General features: G+C 40.9%; 2 protein-coding genes across 9 annotated transcripts in view; both read left to right on the forward strand.

Moving 5' to 3' along the window:
- The window catches only part of SLAMF1 (signaling lymphocytic activation molecule family member 1), a 37,190-nt gene extending 19,850 nt beyond the window's left edge, over positions 1-17,340 (forward strand). For 5 of the 7 annotated variants that reach the window (XM_001504439.5, XM_005609956.4, XM_023640881.2 and 2 more), the window contains exons 4-7: positions 3,202-3,300; positions 7,578-7,651; positions 14,881-14,973; positions 16,521-17,340. In XM_001504439.5, the coding sequence (XP_001504489.1) occupies positions 3,202-3,300; positions 7,578-7,651; positions 14,881-14,973; positions 16,521-16,571 (317 nt within the window). In that variant the 3' untranslated portion in view covers positions 16,572-17,340. The remainder of the gene's footprint in view (positions 1-3,201; positions 3,301-7,577; positions 7,652-14,880; positions 14,974-16,520) is intronic. The other 2 variants (XM_023640883.2, XM_070266935.1) reach the window with 1 other exon arrangement.
- A 4,840-nt stretch (positions 17,341-22,180) lies between these two features.
- Positions 22,181-25,359, forward strand: part of CD84 (CD84 molecule) — a 51,549-nt gene continuing 48,370 nt past the window's right edge. For both annotated transcript variants that reach the window (XM_070266930.1, XM_070266932.1), the window contains exon 1: positions 22,181-22,428. The gene's annotated coding sequence lies outside the window, so the exon portion shown is untranslated. The remainder of the gene's footprint in view (positions 22,429-25,359) is intronic.

Consider the following 25,359-nt stretch of genomic DNA (forward strand, 5'->3'; position numbering starts at 1 on the left):
ATACATAGATTTATTTAATCCCTCCCCCAACTACCTTATGAGGTAGGTACTTTCATCATCCCTATTTCGTATTTGAGGAAACAAATTAGAAACTTGATCAAGTATTCACAATGGTGAGTGGTGAACTAGCATTTAAACCTGAGTATTATGACTGCAGAGCCCATGCTCTTAGCCACTAGAAGACTCTAGTGCTTCTCTCAATTTGGGGGATGGAGCAAGAGTTAAGCAAGATAGGAAATAATATATATATATATATAAAAAATTAGAATTTTTGTAAGGAAATAGTATACAAATAAAGGAGAAAGACAAATGATATACAAGGGAAAAACTGGCACATAACAAAGCATTAACAGTCCTAATATATAAAGAGTTCTCACAAATGAATAAGAAAATGATACTACATTAAAATGGCCAAAGGATATAAACGTAACTCATAGAAGAAGAAATGTAGATTAACAGTAAATATCTGAGAAGATATTCAATCTCATTAGTAGAAAAGAAAGTTGGTATTAAATTAAAGCAAGATTATTGTTTTTTGCCCATCACTGTGGTAGAAGTGGAAAGAAAACAGTGACATCCACTACTAGCTGGAATACAGAGAAACGAAAGCAACCTCTCAGCCCATGTACGGGCATGAGAGGATTGAGGTGCTGATGAGATTAAGATACAGGTGCTGATAAGATTGAGAATTCCTACAGCCTTTTGGAAAGTATATGTTAAGGTTTAGTAAACATTTTGAAAACTAAAAGAAAAATCTATGATTTAGTAACTTAAATCCTCAAAAAGATCTGTATTACTTTGTGTTCAAAGACTAGGAGAAAAATTAGGGCTTATGAATTATCTTTCAGGACCATGGCAAGGTTGCCTCTCAGACCTGGCTGGACTGGCAGAAGCTGGTCATTTATGTCACAAGACAAGGGTAGCAGATGGTTTTCATCCTCCTGAGACCCTAGAAAAGAGAGGGCTGGCATTATTGTGCCCTCTGGACCTCAGTAATATGAGACAGTCATTTTTAGTTTATGTGAGTAGATAGGTGGCAGAGCTGTCACAATAGGTACGCAGGGACAGGAGAAAGGCTCACCTGGCAGGCGTAACTGGTAAAGTTTTGTCATCTGCTATTTTCTAGTTTTAGAGGCGCCACCTTGTTTGTTGGTTTTATTTTGTCTTTCTCTCAAATGAAATTTGAGAGAAATGTTACCTTTTAAAATGATTTAAATGGTTGGAGGGTTTCTCCTTAAACTAACTGTTTTAGAAGGTCCCAAAATACAACAGAGAAGAAGAAAGAGGAAATAGTCTCAAAATAGTTAGTGCTACTATGACAGTCTGCTGGGCAAGTTCCACGGTCTAATGAAACATTGTGGTGCTTAGGCTACTGGCTCTTCTTCTTCTCAGGATTTGGGAGGTTTTTTCATGGGTCCCTCGTGTTGGCAACATAAACCCTGAGTTATTAATCATTAGCCACTCTCTTTCTGTCTCTGTCTCTGTCTCTCTCTGACACACACACACACACACACACACACACACACACACGCACCTCTGCACAGAGGGTTCTCAGCAGTCATAAGCCGTTCAGAAGGGTCATTTGGAGTGGAGCTGCTCACAGGGCAGCTCCAGCCTCAACGGTGATTCCATACTCAAATTTCATGCTTTATAGAAATTCGAGAGTCTTACTACAACTCTCTGCTTGTCCCCGGTCATATGTTTTTGATCCGGTCATATGACTCTCTGCTGAAGTTGGTATCTGAGAGGTTCAAACATGTTTAATTTAGGAAAGAGTATCTATAGTTCGGTGAGATTGCTTGGGATGACTTGATGTGTGAAAGGCCTAGGAAGGAAAACAGAATCTTTTCAAAGTCAGGAGGCAGCTTCTGGTTAGCTATCAGGCTGAAGGCCCACTTGGATCTTGGTGCGATGCCTTTTATCAATTCATTGAGACTTCAGTCTGTATCTTTGGTTAACTCTGTAAACACCTGAATTGTGTTTATAAGCACTCTGCTCCTTTGTAACTCACCTACTTCTTCCTTTTAACTTCTTTCCAAAAAATCCATCGCAGTTTCTACAACAAGCAGGCTGATTCCACAATCATTTTTATAAGTTACTCTTACACATTAATGTCAATACCTAGTATTATACTATTTAGAACCTTAATGCTATTACTTCACCTAGAACCCTAGTGCCTCAGGTTGACCCCCACTGTTAATCACCCTGGTTAACTTACCCCAAGCTTATAAGTCTCTCTGACTCTCCAAGAAGTCTGTCTTACATATTCAGCCATGTTTCTACTCCTAGACCAAACTCTAGTTCTTGAGGCTCTCCTCGTTTGCTTCCTTATCCATAAACTAAGAGTAATGAGAGTACCAACCTTGTAGGATTGTTGTGAGGATTAAATACATTAATTAACACAATGCTGCACTAAAAAAAACTACCTGGCCCATTGTAAATCCTCGATAATTGTCTATTATCTTATTCAGCCCAATGTCTTGTTTACTGAGGCAATAGGTCTCATTCACTGTTTTCCAAAGTTCTGCTCCTGGTTCAGGATTTAGTAAAGTACATTAAGGAGGAAAAACAATAAAAATTGGCTTTGTGATTTTGAGGCTGGGGGATTGGTACTCCAGCAGAAATGTTAAACATGGGAATCACTGAGAGGGAAAAATACATGCTTCTCTTTCAGTTCAGGTCTAGCGAATTCAATAGTTATTTGCATGGAAGGACGATAATAGCACTATTGTGTTTATTTAAGAAAAACAAAAGTAGATCTCTCTTCCTCCCAGTGTCTCATGAGAATGGCGTGGGAGTATGGGGACAACACGTGGAGCTGTCATATTCTTTTTAAGAAAATGGATACAAAACACAGTAGAGATTTAAAAATAGAGAAACTGGACAAGGAGTTGACTTAGGAGAGGCAAGGATAAGTTTAAATTTAGATATGTGGTCTTTGCGATGAAAATAAAGCATTTAAGTAGAAAAATCTTAATGGAAATTAGGAATATGAATGTCAGGTATCAGGAGAGAAGTTAGGATAAGAAAACAAGTACAGAAATCTTCAGTGGTCCAAAGCTGATCTCTAAAATCATCAGAGCAAATGTCTTCCTTGAGAAGAATGTAGAAAGAGAGCATGAGGCTCAGTCTCCCCACTTCCGTGTAGGATGTTTTTAAACTCACAGTACTTTTGAGATTGCCCTTTGACTTTTCTTTCAGTATCAAGACAATGGGGACTGTATGCTGGGCTGTGCTTAGGGGGCATCGCTGGTGTCATCATGATTCTCACAGTGGCAGTACTACGGTTTAGAAGAAGAGGTAGGTGTCTGACAACAAAGAGATTCTTATCAGACTCTGTGGTAAGCAGGGGACCTGTCACCACTTTGGCTCTCTGCTGGGAGCACCTTTGCAAAAACACTAAATGAACATATTCTGGGATCTCACTCAGTTTGGTCTAATTCAACATGTCTCGATCCCCTATGTTAGGCTACGGGGATAAAAAGAGAGATGAGCCATAGATATCTAACGTGGGAGACCTTACACAGATAATTATGTCCAACATGACCAGCACTGCAGTAGAGGTACGTACAGGATGCTGAAGAAGTTCAAACAAGAGGCTTAACAATATTCACTAGAAGCAAAATTCAGGGGACTCTCTTGGATCTCGTTCAAGAGAAGTTATGATTACTGACTAATAAAAGATGATTTCACCCAAGGGTTGAAACCTTTCTATAATTTCCTTTTATCCTTATGATATCCCTCTGAGAGAAATAGGTAGTTGTTTTTATGTGACATAGCAATGGGGTAACAGAGACACAGAGAAGCTAAGTGACTCGTGCAAGGTCTCCCAGCTAGTTGATGAGGGAACCAGAACTGTAATTATGTCTCCTAACTACCAGGTTGTGTTCCACTGGGAAGGCCCACAGGTAATCAGAAGACAGCTGAGAGAAAACTCTTTACTAAGATTTTAGCATAAATTCTGACTCAGCTTGGGAAAGTATGTGATTCGTGAGGTTGCTTAAAGCCAAACTAAATAGTATGGAAGTCACCCAGGGTAGACCAAAACCATTAAGGCCCAATTATTCCCTTGAAGTTTAAGTGCCTAGAGGCAGTATCCCTTGACCTCTCCTCTAGATTATCCTAGGATTCAATATCTCAGGGCAATGTGCTCCCCTCGGCCACACTGTCCACCACCCAGACACACTAAAGTCAGAAGGTCCTGCCCCATGACCATGACAGATCCCCAAGCCGGTCTTCCCATGGTGAGGATGGAATTTGCTCCTTACACCACCGAGGTGACGGCCCATCTCATTCTCAAGTAGAGCAATGTTCTCCATATGTACCCTTTTGGGAAAAGCCCTTACCTCAGCACTCTGATGTTGGTTTTGCTTATACAAGAAAATCTAGAGCATGGCACAGCCGCCTACTTTTGTCTCATTTCCTCCACCTAAGAGTTAGCTGGGGAGGAGATGAGGGGGTGGGGCGATTCAGACAGAAATCATGATGAGGGCCTAAGAGGATGGGGCAAGGCAACCACATTCGGCTTGCATAATAAGGAGCAGTGAGATACCGGGGATGAGAAAACGAAGATTAACACTCCCGCCTTAACCTAGCTCATGAAGGTCCTGGGATCCGAACCCACATCTTTCCTCAGCTACATTCCACTCATCACATGGCTGTGCTATGAAGGGAATAGTGCTCCCCATCCTACCACAATTCCCTACCACCTTCCCCAACACAGACACCCGCCCTGGTTTCTAATCATGCGTTCCTTATAAGCCAGGAACACACAAAACCTTGCCTCAAATCCGTGGAGAAACCTAGACTTAATTGCTGTACCCTCCTCAAGACTTTGCTCAAGAGATTCTGTTGGCAGCTTCTAATGGTGTCATCTCCAGAATGCAGCCTGAATCTGAAGGGTTTCAAACGGACTCTCTGGTAATTTTGTGTCCAGGAGAATACACTGGTTAAGAACATAGGCTTGGCATGAGACAAACTTACATTCAAAGGCAGATTTTGCCACTGACAAGCTGTGTGACCAAACAAACACTTTAACCTCTCCTCTGCAAAATGGGGATAATATTATGTACTTCATGGTATTGTTGTGGGGATCCATGAGTCAGTACACAGAAAGCACTTAACATAGTGCCTTCCATGGATAGATAATAGATGAAAGATACACACATACATTCATACAAACAAGCATACATACATACATACATAGAAAGACACATCTCCTAACACAGGCAAGTTAAAACAACAGTGTTTAAATCCTATGGCCAGCAGAGGGCAGCGCTCGAAGCATCTGGGAACTGTACCTACAGCAGATTTAAAGGACTTGAGGTCATGGTAACATAAGACAAATTTATGCCTCAGGGGAGAGCTTACAGAGACACTAGACAGTTTACCCCTTCATTTTACAGTTATGGTAAGAGAAGAAATCCATTAAGATGACGTGTTTTGTCAATGCCACAAAGCTCATGAGGGCTAGAATGTAGGTGCCCTAATTCTAAGGCCAAGACCTTTTTCATTAGACCCTAAGGCCTCACTGACTGAGCTGAGTTGAGAGGGCTCCTGAAAATCTGTTCTTGTACTGGAAAAAAAAAAGTATGAGGCTAGGTTATCTTGATCCTCAGTCTTTTTGAAATGCAACGCTTAGCCTTAATTTTTCCGTCTGTCTGACCATTTAGGACTGTCCCCGTAATTCTAAATTTCAGCCTGAACCAAAATGAAAGCCTGATAGTCCTTAAGAACTCATTCCCTACACTATTTTTTTCCCCTAAAGCACCTAGGATAGTTCTGGGCGGGGGCTTCTAACTTTGCCAGCTCTCATGGATTTGAACCAAAAGGATATATTTCACAGAACTAACTTGCAGCCACTCTGTTACCACTTCTGATCACCACAATCCCTATCCTCCATTCTACACACACACACACACACACACACACACACACTCCTCAATCAGTATTAACTCTGACCAAAAAAGTGAAGTGGGAACCACCAGGCACTCCAAACCCACACCACACAAGAAAACCATCCATTGACATTCTTTGAATTCTTTGAGCTTTCCCAGTAGCTGCCCGTCATCTCCTCCCCAAGGATCACACCCTCGTGTCATGTTCCACAACCTTCACCATATACATTCATACTAGGCCTTTCCCTTCCAAATAAAACTATACCTCTCCTAAGTGCTATTCCCTCAGAGACATGCTCCTAGTTTTAAAGAAGATAAATTAATTGATGTTAAAATAGGTCTACCCTAAGACATGTGATTTCCTCCGGGTCAAGCCTCCATTGCTTCTGCCTGGACTTCACAATAGTTCCAAAATAGGCCTCCCTGCTTTGGTCTGTTACTTTCCCTCCATCCTCTCGCTGCTACATGACACATGCGATGAGTACTATGAAACGTTAGAAAGAATGAGATGGGTCTACTGCACTAGCACGGAAAACGTCCTCAACACATTGGAAGTAAAAAGACCAGGTTACAGAGAAGTGTGTATAGAATGACCCTATTCTATATAGATATAAAAAATATATTAAAATATATATAAAAAATCTGTCTAGCAAATGTCCAGAACTGCACTGCCTAATATGGTGGTCACTAGCCACATATAGCTGTTTAAATTTAAATTAATTGGAATTAAATAAAATTTAAAATTTAGTTCCTAGTTGCATTAGCCACAGTTCAAGTGCTCAATAGCCACGTGTGGCTTGCAGCTGTCATATTAGACTACAGATATGGAGCATTTCCATCATCACAGAAAGTCCTATTGCACAGAGCTGGTCCGCAAGGTCAGACATCAAACAGTTAAAAGTGATTACTTCTGAGAATGAAATTGCATTGGTTAAGCACGGAGGAGGGTGGACATACTTTTTACTCTATACAATTTTAACTTTTGTAATGAGAATGAATTATTCCTATAATTTAAAAACTAGTTAAAAATTAAAATGTTCTAGAAGTTATTAATTTCCAGAGACCCTAGGCTCTGAGCAAAAGTTCCAGATGGAATGTATTAGAATGACATTGTAGCTTTATTTTCCAAATAATCTCAGGTGGATCGTTCCTCTTACACCCCCCTATACACACACCAAGTCCCCCAGAAACAGGGAAGTGAGAAAACTGTGAGTGAAGCAGCATGCTATGAGCTGGAAAATGCAAAAGAGATGTAAATCACTTGCCCTGCCCTTAAAGAGTTTGGAATCCTATTAGGAGACCAGATATGTACATCAAACAATAGAGGTGAAAATAATTGAATGGCATACCAATTACACCTAATACATATTGGGAACTTACTATTTGCCAGGCACTGTTCTAAACACTTTTCAAGTAATATCTCATGTAATCATCACAACAGCCCTGTGAGGCGGGTATTCCAATTCCATTTCACAGATTGAAAAATAGCCCCAGAGAGATCATGGACCTAACCTAATGTCATATGACATATATGCAGGGGGATTGGGACTCAGTCCATTGTTCCTATGGTACTCTTGGAGAAGATGGGTATACAGTGAGGGGCAAAGACCAGACAGGTCTGGGCAGAGAGTTTATGTTGGGGACCAGAGGGAGATAACCACTATGGTTTCTTTTCTCCAGGTAAAGCAGACCATTACCGGCCAACAAAGGAAGCAAAAAACCTTACTATCTATGCCCAAGTCCAGAAATCAGGTGTAAGTTCTATGTTTTCTTTTTCTGGGGTGGACCTGCCACGTTTCCTACGGAATTCCTGGCTAATCTGCCTTGCGTGTCTGACATTCATGCTTCTGCATGGGTTCTGGAGCAGAGGAAATTAGGGAAGCAGAAGTCCAGAACAAGAGCTCTCTAGAATGACATCAAACTTCAGGGGCAGATGGAACTATTTATTATTTGACATAATGGAAAACACTGGGTAATCTTCTGGTCATCTGTTTCTTCATAGGAAAAAAATGAGGAAGCTAGAAACATGACTTATGACTCCTTCCAGCCCTGGAATTCTAGTAGGCTATGGTTCCATGTTATCAAACTCTCTACTTCTCTAGGGAAATGGGTGCTGGCTTGAGGAGAGAGGGAAAGATTTGGAAAGGCTATCGTGTGACATGTTGGTATGATCTAAGTTTAGGAGTTTGCAAAGTCCCGAAGAGACAAGGAAGGAGGATCTTGAGGATTCTGACTAAAGAGTGGTTGAAGAGATGGAAGAAGATATGTAGGCTGGAGATGAAAGAAAGCAAAACAGTGATGGAGTGATGACTGGCCTGACACAGAAGGGAGAGATGAAAAAACTAGAGTCATGATGATGTTGAGGAGCAGATATGTTAGAAGTAAGAGGAAGGCTAAAGGGATTATGGTTAGATATGAAGATATTATAGTTTTTCAGACATAAAGGCAATTCTAGGTGATGAATCTGGCCATTCAGGGTGTAGGGGAAGGCAAATCCTGGAGTAAAGGATGTGAAGGTAAAGAAGGTAAAGCTTTGATTAGCACCCTGGAAAACTGCATCAGAGGACAATAAATGCATTTTTGATAACCAGAGACAGATCTTTGGACCAAGCTCTTATTTCTGCTGTCCCCTAGTGGCCTGGAAGGTTTATTTACACAGGCCATGACCACTGCTCAGAACCAAGCTCCGTTTAAATATATGAGAGTCCCAAGAGCAACCTCCACCTTGCATTTACGCATTTAGGTAACCAGGATCGCATTTACCATGGCACCTTCCCTAGCTACTCGATCCCATCCCTCTTTTTACTGTAAAGTATGACATATATACCAAAAAGTGCACAATGTATAAATGTCAGCTCAATGAATTACCTCATCTTGATATCCAGTAAAGCACATCTTCCCACCTTGTTTTTCTTCAAGAGATTTTGACTATTCCTGTCCTTTTGTACTTTCATATGTGTTTTAGAATCAGCTCAGATTTCACAAAAAGGAAAAAAATATCCTATTAGGATTGCATTGAGTCTACAGATCTATTTGAGGAGAAATTACATCTTTCAGTGTCGTGTCTTCTAATACCATAAAACTACCAACCGGATGAAGAAACAGAACATTGCCATCATACCCAGAAGACCTCCTTGTGCCCCTCCCAATCATTATCCTCTCTCTTCTACCCAAAGATATCACTATCCTGACTTCTAAAGATATAGTTTAGTTTTCTCTCTCTCTTTTTTTGTTTTTTTGGACTTTATAAAAATGGAATCCTATGGTATTTTTCCTCTCGTTTCTGGCTTCTTTTGCTTAATATTACTTTTATGAGATTCATACATGTCCTTCAGCTTAGATATAATGTATTCATTTTCATTGCTTTATAGAATGTCGGTATATGAATATACTAGAGTTTATTTATCCAGTTGATATTGATGGACATTTGGGTTATTTCCAGTTTGAGGCTATTATGAAAATTGCAACTATGAATATTCATCGGTACGTCCCTTGGTAGATATGTGCACATAGTTTTGTTGAGTATATACCTAGAAATAGAATTGCTGAATCACCGAGTATGCATATCCTCCAATTGACTAGATAAGGCCAAACTGTTTTTCAAAATGGGTGTATCAATTTATTTTTCTACCAGCTACATATAAGAGTTTCAGTTGCTACACATTCTAATCAAAACTTGGTATTATCAGTCTTTTTAATTTTAGTCATTCTCTTGGATTGTCTTTTTATAGTTTTATTTTGCATTTCTCTAATTATTGAGGAAGTTGAACAATTTTTCATATGTTTATAGGCCATATTAACATTCTCTTTCTTAAAGTGTCTGTTTAATCTCTTGTCCATTTTCCTTTCAGTTTCAGGCTTTTTTTTGTGGATTAGAATAAGCTCTTTAAATATTTTTAGCTTCTTGGCAATTATATGTTAGCAAATACCTCGACCCATTCTGTGGTTTGACTTTGCAATTTCTCAGAGATACCTTTTGATAAAGAAAAGTTCTTAATTTTAGCGTAGAACAATTTAGTAATCTATTCCTTTATAGATAGCACTTTTCGTGTCCTGTTTGAAAAATTTGTCTCTACTCCAAGGTGGTGAAGATATTCTTCTATCATCTTCTAAAAGCTGCATGGTTATCTTTCACATTTATGTCTATTCTATACTTGAAAATGATCTTTGGAGTATGACATGAACTAGGTCGTTTCATTTTTTTTTGAGATGGATATCCCATTGACCATTTATTGAAAAGATTGTCCTTGCCCACCTCAGTGCCACCTTCATCATAGATCAAGGGTCCGTATATGTATGAATCTATTTTGGGGTTCTCTGTTCTACTCCATTGGTCTATTTGTTTATACTTGCAAGAGTACCATACTGTGTTTAGAAATCTGTGATTACAGATTTATTATAAGTTCGATTTCTGGTAAAATGAGTCTTCTCCTTTTTTCTTTTTCCTCTTCAAGAATTCTTGATCATTTTGGTCCTTTTGCATTTTCATACATATTTTAGATTCACGTTGTCAAGTTCCTTCTAAAAATCATGCTGGAATTTTAATTAGAATGGCATTGATCAATTTAAGGAGACCATACATATTTATAGTATTGAGTCTTTCAATTCACAAAATGATGTACCCTTTCCTTTATTAATATCTTCTTTAATTTCTCTAAATTATGTTTTATAGTTTTCTGCAAGAGGATTTGCACATCTGTAATTTATTGCTTGGCATTTGAGCATTTAATATTTTGGGATACTATCATCAATGTTATCTTTTGAAAAAATTTTAGTTTCTGTTTATTATTGATATATAGAAATACAATTAATTTTTATATATTAACCTTATATCTGCAACATTGCTAAACTTATTTACAAATTCCAGTTATTTATCTATAGATGATTTAGATTTTCTCTGTACACAATTCTATCATCTGTAAAAATTACTGTTTTATTTCTTAATTTTCAGTTCACATAATTGCTCTTCCTTTTTCTTGCCCTATTTTACTGGCTGAGATGTCCTACACAATGTTGAATAGAAATGGTCATCGTGGCATTCTTGCATAGTTTGAAACTCAAAGGGAAAGCTGTCAATATCTTACCATTAAATGTAATTCTTGCTGAAGGTTTTTTGTAGCTACCTTTTTAACTGGTTAAGAATATTCTCTTCTAGAGGCCAACCTGGTGGCATAATGGTTGTTTGCATGCTCTGCTTTGGGGGCCTGGGGTTCACAGGTTTGGATCTCGAGCGCAGACCTACACCCTGCTCAACAAGCCACGCTGTGGCAGCATCCCACATACAAAATAGAGGGAGATTGGTGCAGATGTTAGCTCAGCAACAATCTTCCTCACCAAAAAGAAAGAAAGAAAGGATATTCCCTTCTATTCCTGCTTTGCTAAGACATTTTATCATGAGTTGATGTTGAATTTTATCAACATTCTCTCTGCATCTGTTGATATAATCAGGATTTTTGTCTTTTTCTAAATTTATCTTTTTTATTTATCTGCTGAACTATACTGATTTGTGAAGATTAAACCAACATTACATTCCAATGTTACATAGAAGCAATTTAGTCTGATCCTTTTTAAATATTGTTGGGTTTTATTTGCTGATATTTTGTTAAGGTTTTTTTTCTGTTTATGTTTCTGAGGGAAATTGGCCTATAATTTTCCTTTCTTGTAATACCCTTGTGAGGTTTTGATATCACGATTATGCTACCCTCACAAAATGAGCTGGGGAGTATGTTAGTTTCCTAGTGCTACCATAACAAATTACTACAAATTTGATGACTTAAAACAACAAAAATGTATTCACTAACAATTCTAGAGCCCAGAAGTCCCAAATGAAAGTGCCAGCAGGGCCATGCTCCCTCTGAAGGCTCCAGGGGAGAACCATCTTTGCCTCTTCCAACTTCTGGTGGCTCCAGGCACTCTTTGGTATTTGTTGGCTTACAGCTACATGACTCCAATTTCTGCCTCCATCTTCACATAACTTTCCTTTCTCTGTGTCTCTGTGTTTTTTCTTTTTCGGTCTCTTGTGAGGAAACTCGTCACTGGATTTAGGATCCACCCTTATTCAGCATGACCTCAGTTTGAAATCCTCACTTTAATTACATCTGCAAAGACCCTATCCCAAATAAGGTCACATTTTGAGATTCCAGGTGGACTTATCTTTTGTGGGCCACAGTTCAACTCTCTATAGGGTGCATTTCCTTATTGCTTGGGTAGGATTGATGTTATTTTTCCCCTCAAATATTTGGCAAAATTCGTGGGTGAAGCTATCTGAACCAGCGGTTTCTTTGAGGAAGCAGTCTTTTAAATTATGTTTTTATTGTCCTATCTTTCTCTCTATTAGATTAGTAAGCAAACAACTTTTTTCTATTCTTTTAGTTGCTACCCTAGAAATTACAAAATGCATCCTTATCAAAGTCTAAGATTTATTCCCTTCCTGGATAACACTCTAACTTCACTTTAACTTCACATCCTGATTTATGTGCCCTTTCTGTTATTATATTAAATTCGTATATATTTTAAATATACAAAACATAATTATATTTGTTTTATATATCAGTATGCATTTGGACTTAGCCACATCCTTGCCGTTTTCTTTGTTCGTATTTGCAATGCCTATACGATTTCATATAAAAACTGTAATAACATGGACAATTATTCAAAAATCAACATTTCCTTTGTTCTTATTTGCAATGATTATCAATACCATTAAATACTATAATAACATGGAAAATTATTTAGCAAATATTTGCTATCTGCTACAGAACTCTTCTAGGTCTTATCAGGGCTACCACTTTGTGTGATTCCAGGGGACACCATTCACCAAGAATATGTGAGAATAATGCCCCTGGAGTTTCTTGTCACTGATGCTCCCTGGAGTTGTGCCCTAATTGAAGGCACCAAGATATGAAAATGTACTAAATTATTACAACTATGTTTAAAATAATTCCATATGCCTAAACAAAAATCCTGTAGGGAAATCTAATAACAGGCTAACCATATTGTGTTGAAGTGATAGAACTGTGGGTGATTTCCTTTATACTTTTTTCTCCTTTCTAAAACTTCTTAATTAAATGTTAAAAGCATAAGTTATTTGCCGTTTTCCCCATGGCTCTAAGCCAGGTCATACAAAAGTCCTCCCAGACAGGAAGACAGGAAGAAGTTGCATCTGTTGATAAACATCTCTTAATTAAATTGTTTCACATTCTCCTCGTACATCCATTATTACAAGTAATTCTTCCTTAAATTAATTTTCTCCAAAATACAGTATCTACGAATTGTATGGGATCTTGAAAGTCATCTATTTGAACCACTCAATTACTGCTTGAATTATCTTCTACGACATTACTTCCAAAGTATTAGCTAGCTCCTTTTTACTAAAATATAGTCTGTGAATAAGGAGCATCGGGACCTGGGACCTTATTAGAAATGCAGAATCTCAGGCCCCACCCCAGATCTTCTGAAATAGAACCAGCCTTCTACCAAGATTTCCAGGTAACTCAAATGCACATTAAATTGTGAGAAGCCCTGGTATACCCCAAGCACTTCCAGTAATGGGGGATTCACCGCCTCCCAAGGCAGTTTATCTCACATTTGAGCACCTTTTACTATTAGAAAGATCTTCATCATACTGAACCAAAATATTTCGCTAAAGTTCCAACCTTGGTTTAAACCTAAAGGACCTTGTGGAAAAAATCTAATTCCTCTTCTACATGGCAATCCATATGAAGAGAAGGATCATGTCCCACCTGGAATCTTCTTTCCTCCCATAAACTTTCCCAACTTCTTACCTCTTCCATCAGATGACGAGATTCCAAATTCTCTCTCATTAAAACCCATGTGCTTCAGTTTCAAGTCTTGCTCTTTACCCAGGAAAAGGGGAGAGTAGCATTATTCTACACCAGTGCTCCCAGAATGCATTGAAAGGATGGCTTTCCCGGCATAGGTTATGTCATCTCTATCTTACGGGGATGTGGTCTCAGTTTACCCCTACACTGATTTTGTCCTGGTATTGTGGATTTTAATTCATTCAAAGTAACATTCAACAAACATCAACTGAAGGTTTTCGTGTGCTCAGCACTGTTTTGTGGGGAATACAAAGAAATATAGGCTGTTTCTCAAGGAATTGATAGTCTATTTGGAGAAACAACGTGTGACTATATCAGAATGTTTTAAATACAGTGAACAGATAAGTGCTATAATGTGTGAATTAGATTTTAGGTGAATTAGATTTGAGGGATTTAGGTAAAGGAGAGGTCATTACAAATTGGGGCAACCAAAGACAAATAGTATGATGGAAAGAGAATTTTAAGTTAAAAGACTTTGGTGGAACTCCTGGCCTTGATACTTCTTGCATGTGCACAGTAGGAAAGCACTAAACGTTTCCTGGCTTTAGCTTCCTCATCTGTAAAATGTGAGTAACAACAGTATTTAGCATATAGAGTGGTTGTGAGACAAATGAGAAGACATATGTGGAGAACTTTGTAAATGTTAACACACTTACATATGTGTTGTTATTATTAAGTTCAACATTTGGGCTGGAAAGAGAAGTAATGAGAAACCGTGTTAGAGTGAGGAATAGCAGGAACAACAGTGTGGGAATGGAATGAACTCTGCGTGTTGTGGGTGCTATTAATGAGACTAAAATACTATAAAGACCTCATTCCTTTCAGCTGCCCTGGTAAGAGCCATATCAATTTTGATTCACTGTGAGGAAGACCTTTAAAACATCTAGGAAGTGTCAATGATGATCTAGGCTGCCTCACAAGGTTGTGAGCTCCAAGATGTCACATGGGGGGTCCAAGCAAAGCCAGGAACATTGAGTTCCAAGGAATTTGGGGGAGAATTTCTACCTAGGAAGGAGGTTGGAACAAGGACTCTAAGGAGCTTTCTAACTCAAAGCTTCTTGACTCTGTGCTTTTCCCTGGGGAGAGTTGGATGGTAAATAACTCTCTGCTCAGCTAATCTGCTTTCCTTGCTTCTCTGACAGTCTTTTCAAAAGAAACCTGATGCCCTGCCAGCTCAGGATCCCTGCACCACCATTTATGTTGCTGCCACAGAGCCTGTTCCAGAGGCTGTCCAGGTGAACCATCTCTCTGCGCCTTGCCTCCTCTCTGTAGAGAGGGAATAGTTGGAGGAGGGGAAAGGGTGGCATCTGGGTAGAGCTGAAATGAAACAGAGTCCTGAAATGGACAAGGCAGGCATAGCAAGCTGGAAGCAAGGAGCATCTGCAGCCTTGGTTGCAGGACTTCCGGGAAACCCATGAGGGCTGCTGATACGGAGTTATAGTTCACTCTCTGCTCACTACAGTTTCTCTGTTGTCCAAGGACCACATCAGAATCAGCTGGCATATTTGTTAAAAACAAAGATGCCTGGGGCCTTCCACCTACGATTCTATTCAATTAGCACATTTACGGCAAGTAGCCAGGTTATCTACATGTTAAAAAACGTCCCCCAGGTGATCCTGTTGCACATTTAAGTTTGGGAATAGCATATCGAATCCAGGACTTCTCAAGTCCAGCTGCATAATGGAATCACCAGGGGAGCTTTGTAAAAATACTCATACCTAGGCTGCATCCAGCCCTATTCAAACAGAATATTTAGGAATGGAGCTCTGCATAGGTGTGAAGCCTAGAACAGAATATGATGTGCGGCCCAGAATGAGCCTTACCTATTCTACTCCATTGCAAGATCAGCGTGGATTAAGTTTACTTGACAGAAATTTTTTCTTTTACTAAATAGACAGAAACAAATTCTGGGCTGAAATCTTGGCTCCAGTTGGGCTCTATTAAATAAAGCATTTTAGGAGACAACTGAGGAGTAAAAGGCCACAGAAGTGCCTCCATTTACCCCTCTTTTTCAAAGCTCCGACTGTATGCACCCCCAGAGATGCCTGGGAGGATGTCCTGGCTTCATCTTGAAGTCTATTCTCAGAACACTGTTCTATCCGAGGGGGAGGTAAAAACATGAATCTGACTTCAAAAGCTTTAAAAAAATAATGTAGATTTTTAATGAAGTTTTCTTGGGAAGAAAAACAGTATATTTCACATTTTACAGCGCGTTTTACACGTTTTACAGCAGAACATGTTCCTGTCTCTTTCTTTCTCTGATCCTAGAATTCCATCTCTGTAAGAGGATTTGCTGACAATCCTTGTCTCTCCCCGTTCTTCTCTCCTGCGTGAACTGCTTCTTCCTTCTCCTTTGCATCTCACTAGCCCTTTTCAAAGCTCAGTAATTTAGAACTCTCTTGGCTTCTCCAAACTGTGCCCCCGTGCTAACAGCAAAACCAATGGTTTTCCTTACAAGGCAAGGGAAGGGAAGAGAGCAAAGAGGGAGGTGGGGCACTGAGTGGCGGTCCTCAGACCACTGGGACAGGTCTCCCTGTCTCCCTGATGGCCTGTGTATGCTTAGAAGGGAGCTGTAGCCTGTCTTGCAGGCAGGGCAGGCAGTCTGGGGACCTGAATGCTGCTTCCAGCAATGCCCGACTGTGACAGACCTTGAGCAAGTAAGTTTCTAGGCGGCATGATTTCTGAGACCTTTTCCTTTTCCTAAGAAGCCCTGTCTCCATTTGTAGCCTATGAAGCCAGCGCCAGTCCCTTCACTCACAGACTTCTTCTGTTTTGCTCCCAGGAACCAAACTCCATCACAGTCTATGCCAGCGTGACACTTCCAGAGAGCTGACACCACAGACCCACTGAAGGGACTTTCTGAAGGAATACGGAGGAGCCAAAATAAACACTGAACTTGGCCCCAGGTCCCAAGTTCCCCATGACACTCCACACATCTGTACGCTTCTCGGATCAACTCCCTGGTGATGTTTTTTCCACATCCACCTGTGAAATGGACAAGGAAATGAGGCTTCCCAAGCACGTAGCCTGCTCTGCAGGGCACAGGCCCAGAACAGAGAGCTGTTGGATAGAGCTTTCCTCTCTGGTGTAGCAGACGAAATGGATAATGCAGGCCCCGTGAGTCCAGACCTTCAGGTGTCTTGCTCCTTGCGGGGAATGGATAATAAAAGCCAAAGCAAGAAAGCCAGGACGTCTAACACCTATCTCAGGCAGCTGACCACCAGCCACAAAGTCTGGAACAGTTCACATTTTGGCTGCCTATACTCAGTTCTGAGAACTGATCCTGATTGCATGCAGACGTGATCAAGGCTCTGTGCCTCAGTTTCTCTCTCTGGATGGGCGCTGAAGGGTGAATTCTTTATTATGTGTAAAACACTCTCAGATTATTGTATAAAAGAAGCTAATAGAGTCAGTACTTTATTTGCAAAACCCAGAAACTAAAGCGTTAATAAACTGAAAACTTTGACATCTCTGAGCTTTGAATAACGGAAGGAAAATCATCTAAGATTCTTAAAAGTATAGTTCTGTGCAAATGGCATTCAGACTGAAATAAAAGTGGCAAGTGTTTGGTGATGCTGTTATAAAGAAACTTGTATAACTCATACCAGCGTGATTTTTCACTTCCCAAAAAGATATTTCAATCCTAGTTCTCTGTTTACTCCATTGAACAACAAACCTGGAGCCTCAGCTGAGACTCTCCAACCTGATTCTGAACTCATTTTCTATCCATGGCCTCACATGGTCAGGGTGTTTTCCAGGCCCTTCCTTATCCCTGCGTACCTCTCCTTACTCAATTTATCCTGAAGTAGAAAATTAACGTATTTCAGCCAATAGCTTAAGTTAATTGAATGCTTCATAACTTCAATTGCAGGCTGCAGACAGAAAGAGCCTCTTTTAGTAAAGTACTATTTTTGGCTTTCAGACTGACCCTCTTCTTCTTTCTGAGAGGTTCTTACGTGACCTCAGTGAACACTTTCAGAAATCACCAACCATCTCACAACCGTGTAACAACAGTCACCAACTTTCCAGCTCAAAACTCTGAGGTCCGCATTGCCTGGTACCGGACCTCCTCTACTGAGTCCGTTCCCATTTTGGTTCTGCTGCTTGGTGCACTCCGTTTCCTGGTACCAATTTTGGTAATAGTGTTCTTAGTTGCAATCAACAGAAACCGCCTCTGGATTTTTTATGTAGAAAAGGAATCCACTGTAAAGATCCTGGATAGTTCAAATAACTTCTGGGTGGTTCTGTAAAACCATGCTTTGAAAATAAGCAGAAAAAAGAGAGACTTAGGCTGTGGCTAGGACCACAGCCCAAATCACAAAACCAGCCCACGGTTGATGATGTTGGGCACCAGGTGCACAGCCATTGTCCTCCCAGCACCAGACCCAGACTCCACCACTATCTCCCTGCCTCACCTGGACTTAGAAATTCAATATTGCTGTTACACTGTCTGCACCAAAGTGACTGCTCCAGGGTCCCTTCTTCATCTTTTCGTCTCTAGTTTCTAATTCAGAGTCTGGGACTGAGTGGCCAATTCTAGGTCCCATGTCCATGTTCTACCTCCAAAGGAGGCTGGAAATTGAATATGTGTCATCTTCCGCTTTCAGAGTAGTTGGTGGGCTCTGCCTTAGAGTGGTTTGGAATTCCACAAACATAAGCAGTGGGATTCAATGCTGGGTAGGCAAAAAAAATCCAAAAGGCAAATGTCCACCACACTGTTGTATACCTGTAGGCTCATTAGCTGTCTACTCTCACAAACTGAGAGCACCTACCAAGGATCTGTAAACCCTGGGGTTATAAGCACTCACTCCTTTACTACAGCTCACATTGTTCTAGCAGCTCAGTTCCCAACAGTTGGGTTTTTCCTGTGGCCCAATTCTACCTGGTGGAAGGGCAGAAACAAAGCGGGGAAGACAAGGCTATCCCTTCAAAATTCCCTAGGCTCCAGACCTCACTGGGGAGGATGGCTGTGTCTTGGAGACTGTCGGGCCATCCCTCAAATGACATCTGACGTTATGTCCTGCACCACCAGGCACCGGACTCAAGTGGGAAAGCAGAGAACTCCTCCAAGTATACGCTTCTCCCTCTCCAGTGTCCCCCAAAGGTACTGTGAGTGGGCTGAAGCTTTCCTTTTCCTTAGGCTTACAAAAAGAATACTGAGACCTTGGAGTCTGGTTTCCCCGTGTTTCCTCTCTAATGTTTTCTTTTGACTGAGCATATCTGAATTCTGGAGAACTCAGGAGGAACAGACTCATTCTCGGTTTTAAGGGACTGGTGTTCTGAAACACGACTGGGCGTAGGCTCAAGCCTCGTTAGGACACTTGCTCTAGGCACACAGCTGGGATGTGATGGGTAAAGGGAGCACATGCTGACTGAGAAACCACTGATTACAGTAAATTACCTCTCTCCCTGAAATTTTTGTTTCTACCTCCCAGAGCTGAATACAACACAGACAATCCACCAAGGAGATTGCACTTTTGTCTCATGTTACCTAGAGGATTCATAACATAGCCATACGGTAAACCATGTTTCAGGGCCTTGTGTCGCTATGGCTATGGTTATGAATCACTGAAGGGGGCTGGTTTAATTTGATGAGCTGTGAGGTTGTCCCTTTCCTACGCTGTGGGCAACGCTTGGTTCTGTGACTTCTTCACCAAGGTCAGGAGCTACCCTCCTCACAGACAAGACAGCTGTGTTTAAAAGATTGTTAAATTTTTGTCACAGCCAAAGTAATCGCCATTCCTCAACTTCTCCAAATTCCCTTTGCAGAGAAAATCTAAAGCAGAGTTTTTCAACCACAGCATTATTGACGTTTTGGTCCAGATATTGTTTGTCATGGGGACTGTCCTGTGCATCATATGATGTTTAGAAGCATCCCTGGCTTCTACCCACTAGACGCCAGTAGCACATCCTTTGACCCTGGTCATGACAATCAAAATTGCCTCCAGAGGGCCAGTCCTGTGGCCGAGTGCTTGAGTTCACGAACTCCACTTCGGCAGCCCAGGGTTTTGCCAGTTCCGATCCTGGGCATGGAAATGGCACCGTTCATCAAGCCATGCTGAAGCAGTGTCCCACACAGCACAACCAGAAGGACTTACAACTAGAATATACGACTATGTACTGGGGACCTTTGGGGAGAAGAAGAAGAAGAAAGAAAGAAAGGGATTGGCAACAGATGTTAGCTCAGGTGCCAATCTTAAAAAAGAAAAATGCCTCAGACGTTGCCAAATGTTTCCCTACTAGGAAAAATCTACCCACTGATTGAGAGCCACTAAACTGAGAACCACTGATCTAGAAACATACTAGCCCCCTCGTCATTTTGGGTAAACTAGATATACTTCTATATACCAAGAAATACGTCTATCAAAAATCATATTTTGAAAGTGGCCACCTGGTCACCTAAGCATGGCCCACAACTGCCAATATTCCCAAGGTTATCTAGATATTAGAGCTACCTGGGTAGCTTTTTAAAAATACTGATGTCCAGAGTCGACCCGGTTGTGCAGCGGTTAAGTGCTCACGTTCCGCTTCAGCAGCCCGGGGTTCGCCAGTTCGGATCCCGGGTGCGACCATGGCACCGCTTGGCATGCCATGCTGTGGTAGGCGTCCCACATATAAAGTAGAGGAAGATGGGCATGGATGTTAGCTCAGGGCCAGCCCCAGCAGATGTTAGCTCAGGGCTAATCTTCCTCAAAAAAAAAGAAAAAGAAAAAAGAGAAAAAAAATACTGATATCCAAACCCTACCTCAAACCCAAATGAAATCTGAGTTGAGATCTATAGAACCACTCACTGACTTAGAGCTATACTTATAACCAGAAAGGATTTGTGAAGAGTTCCACACAACAGCCACAAGAGGGAGATGTAGTCCACCCTACTCCAGCATGCCAACATCACTTCTCTCGCATCTGAAGGATGTGGATTTAGTCACAACTCACTGAAACTGTGGCTGGATTCGCATCAGTTTGCAACCCTTACAGGCTGGAGGGAGAGTCAACCCCTCTGCTTAGGGATAAGGAGGTGCAATGTGGATTGATAATGATACCGAACCTGAAGTAAGTTCGCTCACCCATTGCGCAGCAAGCCAATCTCTGACACCGGGTGTGGTGGAAGAAAGTAGGAAGTTTATTTTTGCACAGCGCAGAGCAAGGAGAGAAGGCAGCTAATGTTGAAATCCCAAACTCCCCAAAAAGCTAAAAGGAAGGGTTTTTATTTGGGGTTTTAGGTAGGGAAGGGGGAGCATATGGCCTCGCTGGTCAGAGCTTTCCCACCAGCCTGTCTTTGGCCTTGAGACACTTGCAGAGAGTATAATGTATAAATAGTAATAAATTTTATTTTACCTCTATCAATATGTCTATTTTTAGAAATAATTTTCTGTTTGAAAATTTTTTTAGGGTATTAAACACACATTTTTAAAAATTTTTTGTTGAGTAACGTTGGTATACAATATTATATAAATTTCAGATGTACATCATTATATTTCGATTTCTGTGTAGACTGCCTTGTGTTCACCCTCTAAAGTCTAGTTGCCATCCATCACTGTATACACGTGCCTCTTTACCCCTTTCACTCTCCCTTTTTATAAAACTACTTTACCAGTTCACCATTATAAGAAAATTTATCTAACATATTAATATTTCAAAAAATAAAATAGTATTAATTAGTTAAGTGCCCGCTTTTAATTTCAAACATTTCCTGATTTGGATGATAAATTATACAATTATTCTGGAAAGAGGAGAACAAAGAATTGACCGATAGGGTTCACAATGTGGAGATCATTGATAAACTTGGCAGGAGGAGTTTTAGTGGACTCAGGAGATATATTGGAGAGAGCTGAAATAAGAAAATAGAGTAAGGGAACAAAGACAATGAAAATATATTCATAATTCAATAAGTTTTGCGTTTAATGGGGGAAGAAAATGAGATGGTATATGGTAGAGGACGTGAGGTCAGGATATCATACGTTGGGGATTAGGTTGTAAAGTATATTTGTGTGTTTGTATTGCTGTCCAGTGATGAGGTAGAAACTGGTGATGCAGGATGGAAAGAGGGAAAAGGACATAGCCCAAAGAACAAGGGAGAAGAGGGGCTTTTCACTCAGAGCCACCGTATTGTCCCTCTGGTAGATACATTTGTTTTTCTCTTCTTTAATCTGCTTAATTCTCAGGATGACTTGTCATTTTTGTAAGCACAGAAAGTTACAGAAATAAAATAATTATTCCTGGTACATAGTCACAGAATTCATTAGTTTTCCAGTTGTATTCATTTCTAATTCTAGGTTACCAGAATTTTTTAGAAGAGTGCATTTTTTCAACTAACATTGGTTTTATTTTAAGTTAATTCTCCTATCTTCTCTTCAAATCATTTTTGAAAAAAATAGGAGTAAAAAAAGAGGAAGTGAGAGGAGGAAAGAGGAAGAAAAAAATGAGTTGTATTTAAAACTTGAGGATCTCGTCAAGATGGTGCTGTGAGCACACGTTGAACTCACCTCCTCCCATGAACACAACTAGGTTACAACAATTTTGGGAAGAATCACCCTGGATTGAAAACTGGAAACTGGATAAAAAGAACCCCCACGACAAGGGACAGTCCTGACGAAAGCAGAAGAGGCAGTAACTCTGGCTGGAGAGGAAAAAAGCCGCCTTTGGGAGCAGCGGAGCTTCTCAGCTGGCCAGGCGGGAGCCACCCTAAGGTACGAGCCCTCCCTGGAGGAATGAGGTCCAGAGCGGGGGCAATACTGCTATAAGCATCCTTTGGACTCAGCCCAACTGAGATGGGGGGGGTCTTACTGTCTGGCTTTGCTGGCTATTAACTGCAGTGAGGACACTCCCAGAAAAGCTATCGGCTGAAAGCCGAAAAGATCCACATCTTAAAGGGCCCACGCACAAACTCACTCATTGCAGCAACCTAAAATCACCAGAGAGAAGGCTAACTGTCCTTTGGTGAAACAAGACTCACCTGGTGGGCTCTGGGGGCATGTTGGTGAGAGGAGGGTCCTCTCCAGAGACTGAGACATTGGTGGGGGCCATTGTTCTGAGCTGGTCCAGGCGCGCTGATACAGACACCAGTGGGGGCCATTAGGGTGCATCCCTTGGGCTATTAGCCCAGGGGTCTGCCACACCCACTAGAGCACAGATTTAATCCAGTCCAGCCAGGGCAGGCAACCCACCCTAGGGACTGGCCCCACCTAACAGCAAGCCCTCAGGCTACTTTTCAGCCTGCATTGACTGAGTGCCTTGATCCTCTACAGGCAGGCAAGGGTGTCTGCCTCTGTGGGGCAGGGCTTGTGTGAGGACCAGGGGAACTTGGGGGGCATTGGGGCAGAAGTGGGGGACTCTGCAGTATGGCGTTGGGGTACGGTCCAGGGGGTTGAGAAGTGTGCATGGACCAGGACTGTGTTGACAGTGTATGTGGTCCAGTGGGGGGTGAGGCTTATCAGTGGCAGAACTTGTGCTTCACAATTATCCATTAAAAGGATCAGCCCCACCTTCCAAAGCCTGAAACAACTGAGTGCCCCCATGCCAAGAGCCAGCCCCACTCGGCTGCACTCCTAAGAGAACTGACAACAGCCTTGTTGGCCTCAGGCCTATCACAACTGTATGCTCCTGAGCCTAGCAACCAGCTACACTGGGGACAAACCCAATTAAGAGGACAATTGCAATAAGAGTGTGCTGATAGACTTTGTAGCCAACAGTGCTGAGGCCCCTCCAAACCAGATTTACAAACAGCTGGCCAGGGAAGGAAAGATCAGGCTCCCTGGGTGCCTGCAGTGGGAGCAACCCTGCACAGCAGAAGAACACAAGTAGCCCACAAAGGGGTCACTTCTTGTTCTTATGGTCTGGTGACGAGAGGGAAGCACACTGCTGGGCCTCATAAGGCATCTCATACATAAGCCCATTTCTCCAAGATCAGGAGACATAGACGACTCACCTACTACAAAGAAAATAGCACAGAGAAAGAGGCATAATGAGGAGGCAAAGGAATACTTTCCAAGAAAGGGAACAGTACAAAACCCCAGAAAAAGAACTAAGTGAAACAGAAACTAGTGACCTCCTCGACAAAAAATTCAAACAAAATATAATGAGGATGCTCACAGATATGCGGAGAAGAATGGATGAACACAGTGAGCACATCAGCAAAGAACTGGAAGATTAAAAAAAAACAATCAGAAATGAAGAATACAATACTCAAAATGAGAAATTCACTAGAGTGGCTCAATAGCAGAGTAGAGGAAGCAGAAGAACGGATCAGCAAGCTAGACAAAAGATTAGAGGAAATCACCCAAGCAGAACAGAAAAGAGAAAAAAGAATTAGACAGAATGAGAACAGTGTAAGGGAACTCTGGGACAATATCAAGCGTGCTAACATTCGGATTATAGGGGTCCCAGAAGGAGAAGAGAGAGACAAAGGGGCAGAAAATTTATTTATTGAAATAATAGAGGAAAATTTTCCTAACCTGAGGAAGGAAACAGACATCCAAATTCAGGAAGCACAGAGAGCTCCAAACAAGAGAAGACCAAAGAGGCCCACACCAAGACATATTATAATCAAAATGTCTAAAATTAAAGACAAAGAGAGAATCCTAAAAGCAGCAAGAGAAAGGCCACAAGTGACATATAAAGGGAAGCCCATCAGGCTGTCAGCAGACTTCTCAGTCGAGACCCTACAGATGAGAAGAGAATGGCACAACATCTTTAAAGTGCTAAAAGGAAAAACCTACAACCAAGAATACTCTATCCATCAAGGCTGTCATTCAGAATGGAAGGAGAGATAAAGAGCTTCCCAGACAAGCAAAAATTAAAGGAGTTTATCACCAAGAAACCAGTTCTACAAGAAATGCTGAAGGGACTTATTTAAGTGGGAAAGCAATGACCACAAATAGAGAGAAAAGAAAAAAAATTATCAACAAAAACCAAAACAACAACAACAAGAAAAAACAGGCAATAAAATCACTTGTAAGGTAAAAGCATAGTAAAGGCAGCAGATCAACTACCTGTGAAGATAATATAAAGGTTAAAAGACAAATGTACTAAAATCACCTATTTCAATGATAAGAGGGTAATGGATAGACACACACTAAACAAAAGACTATATATGATGTGAAAAACATATAATGTGGGAGGAGGGGAGTGAAAAAGTAGAGTTTTTAGAAAGAGGTCAAGCTAAAGAGTCTATCTACTCAATATAGACTGTTATATGCATAGTATATTAAATAGGATCCTCATGGTAACCACAAACCAGAAACCTATAACAAGCAGGAAAAAAAGTAAGACAGAAGAAATCAAACATATTCCTAAAGATAGCCATCAAACCACAAGGGAAGAGAGCAAGAGAAAAAGAAGTGAACAGAGAAGAACTACTAAAACACCCCAAAAGAAGAAAAAGTGACAAAATGGCAATAAATACATATTTATCAATAGCTACTTTAAATGTCAATGGACTAAATGCTCCAATCAAATGCCATAGGGTGGCCAACTGGATAAACAAACAAGATCCATGTATATGCTGCATACAAGAGACACACTTCAGACCTACAGACACTCACATACTGAAAGTGAAAGGATGGAAAAAGATATTCCATGCAAATGGCAAAGAAAAGAAAGCGGGGGTAGCAATACTTATA

This window comes from Equus caballus, chromosome 5 (assembly GCF_041296265.1).
Source record: "Equus caballus isolate H_3958 breed thoroughbred chromosome 5, TB-T2T, whole genome shotgun sequence".
Classification (NCBI taxonomy): domain Eukaryota; kingdom Metazoa; phylum Chordata; class Mammalia; order Perissodactyla; family Equidae; genus Equus; species Equus caballus.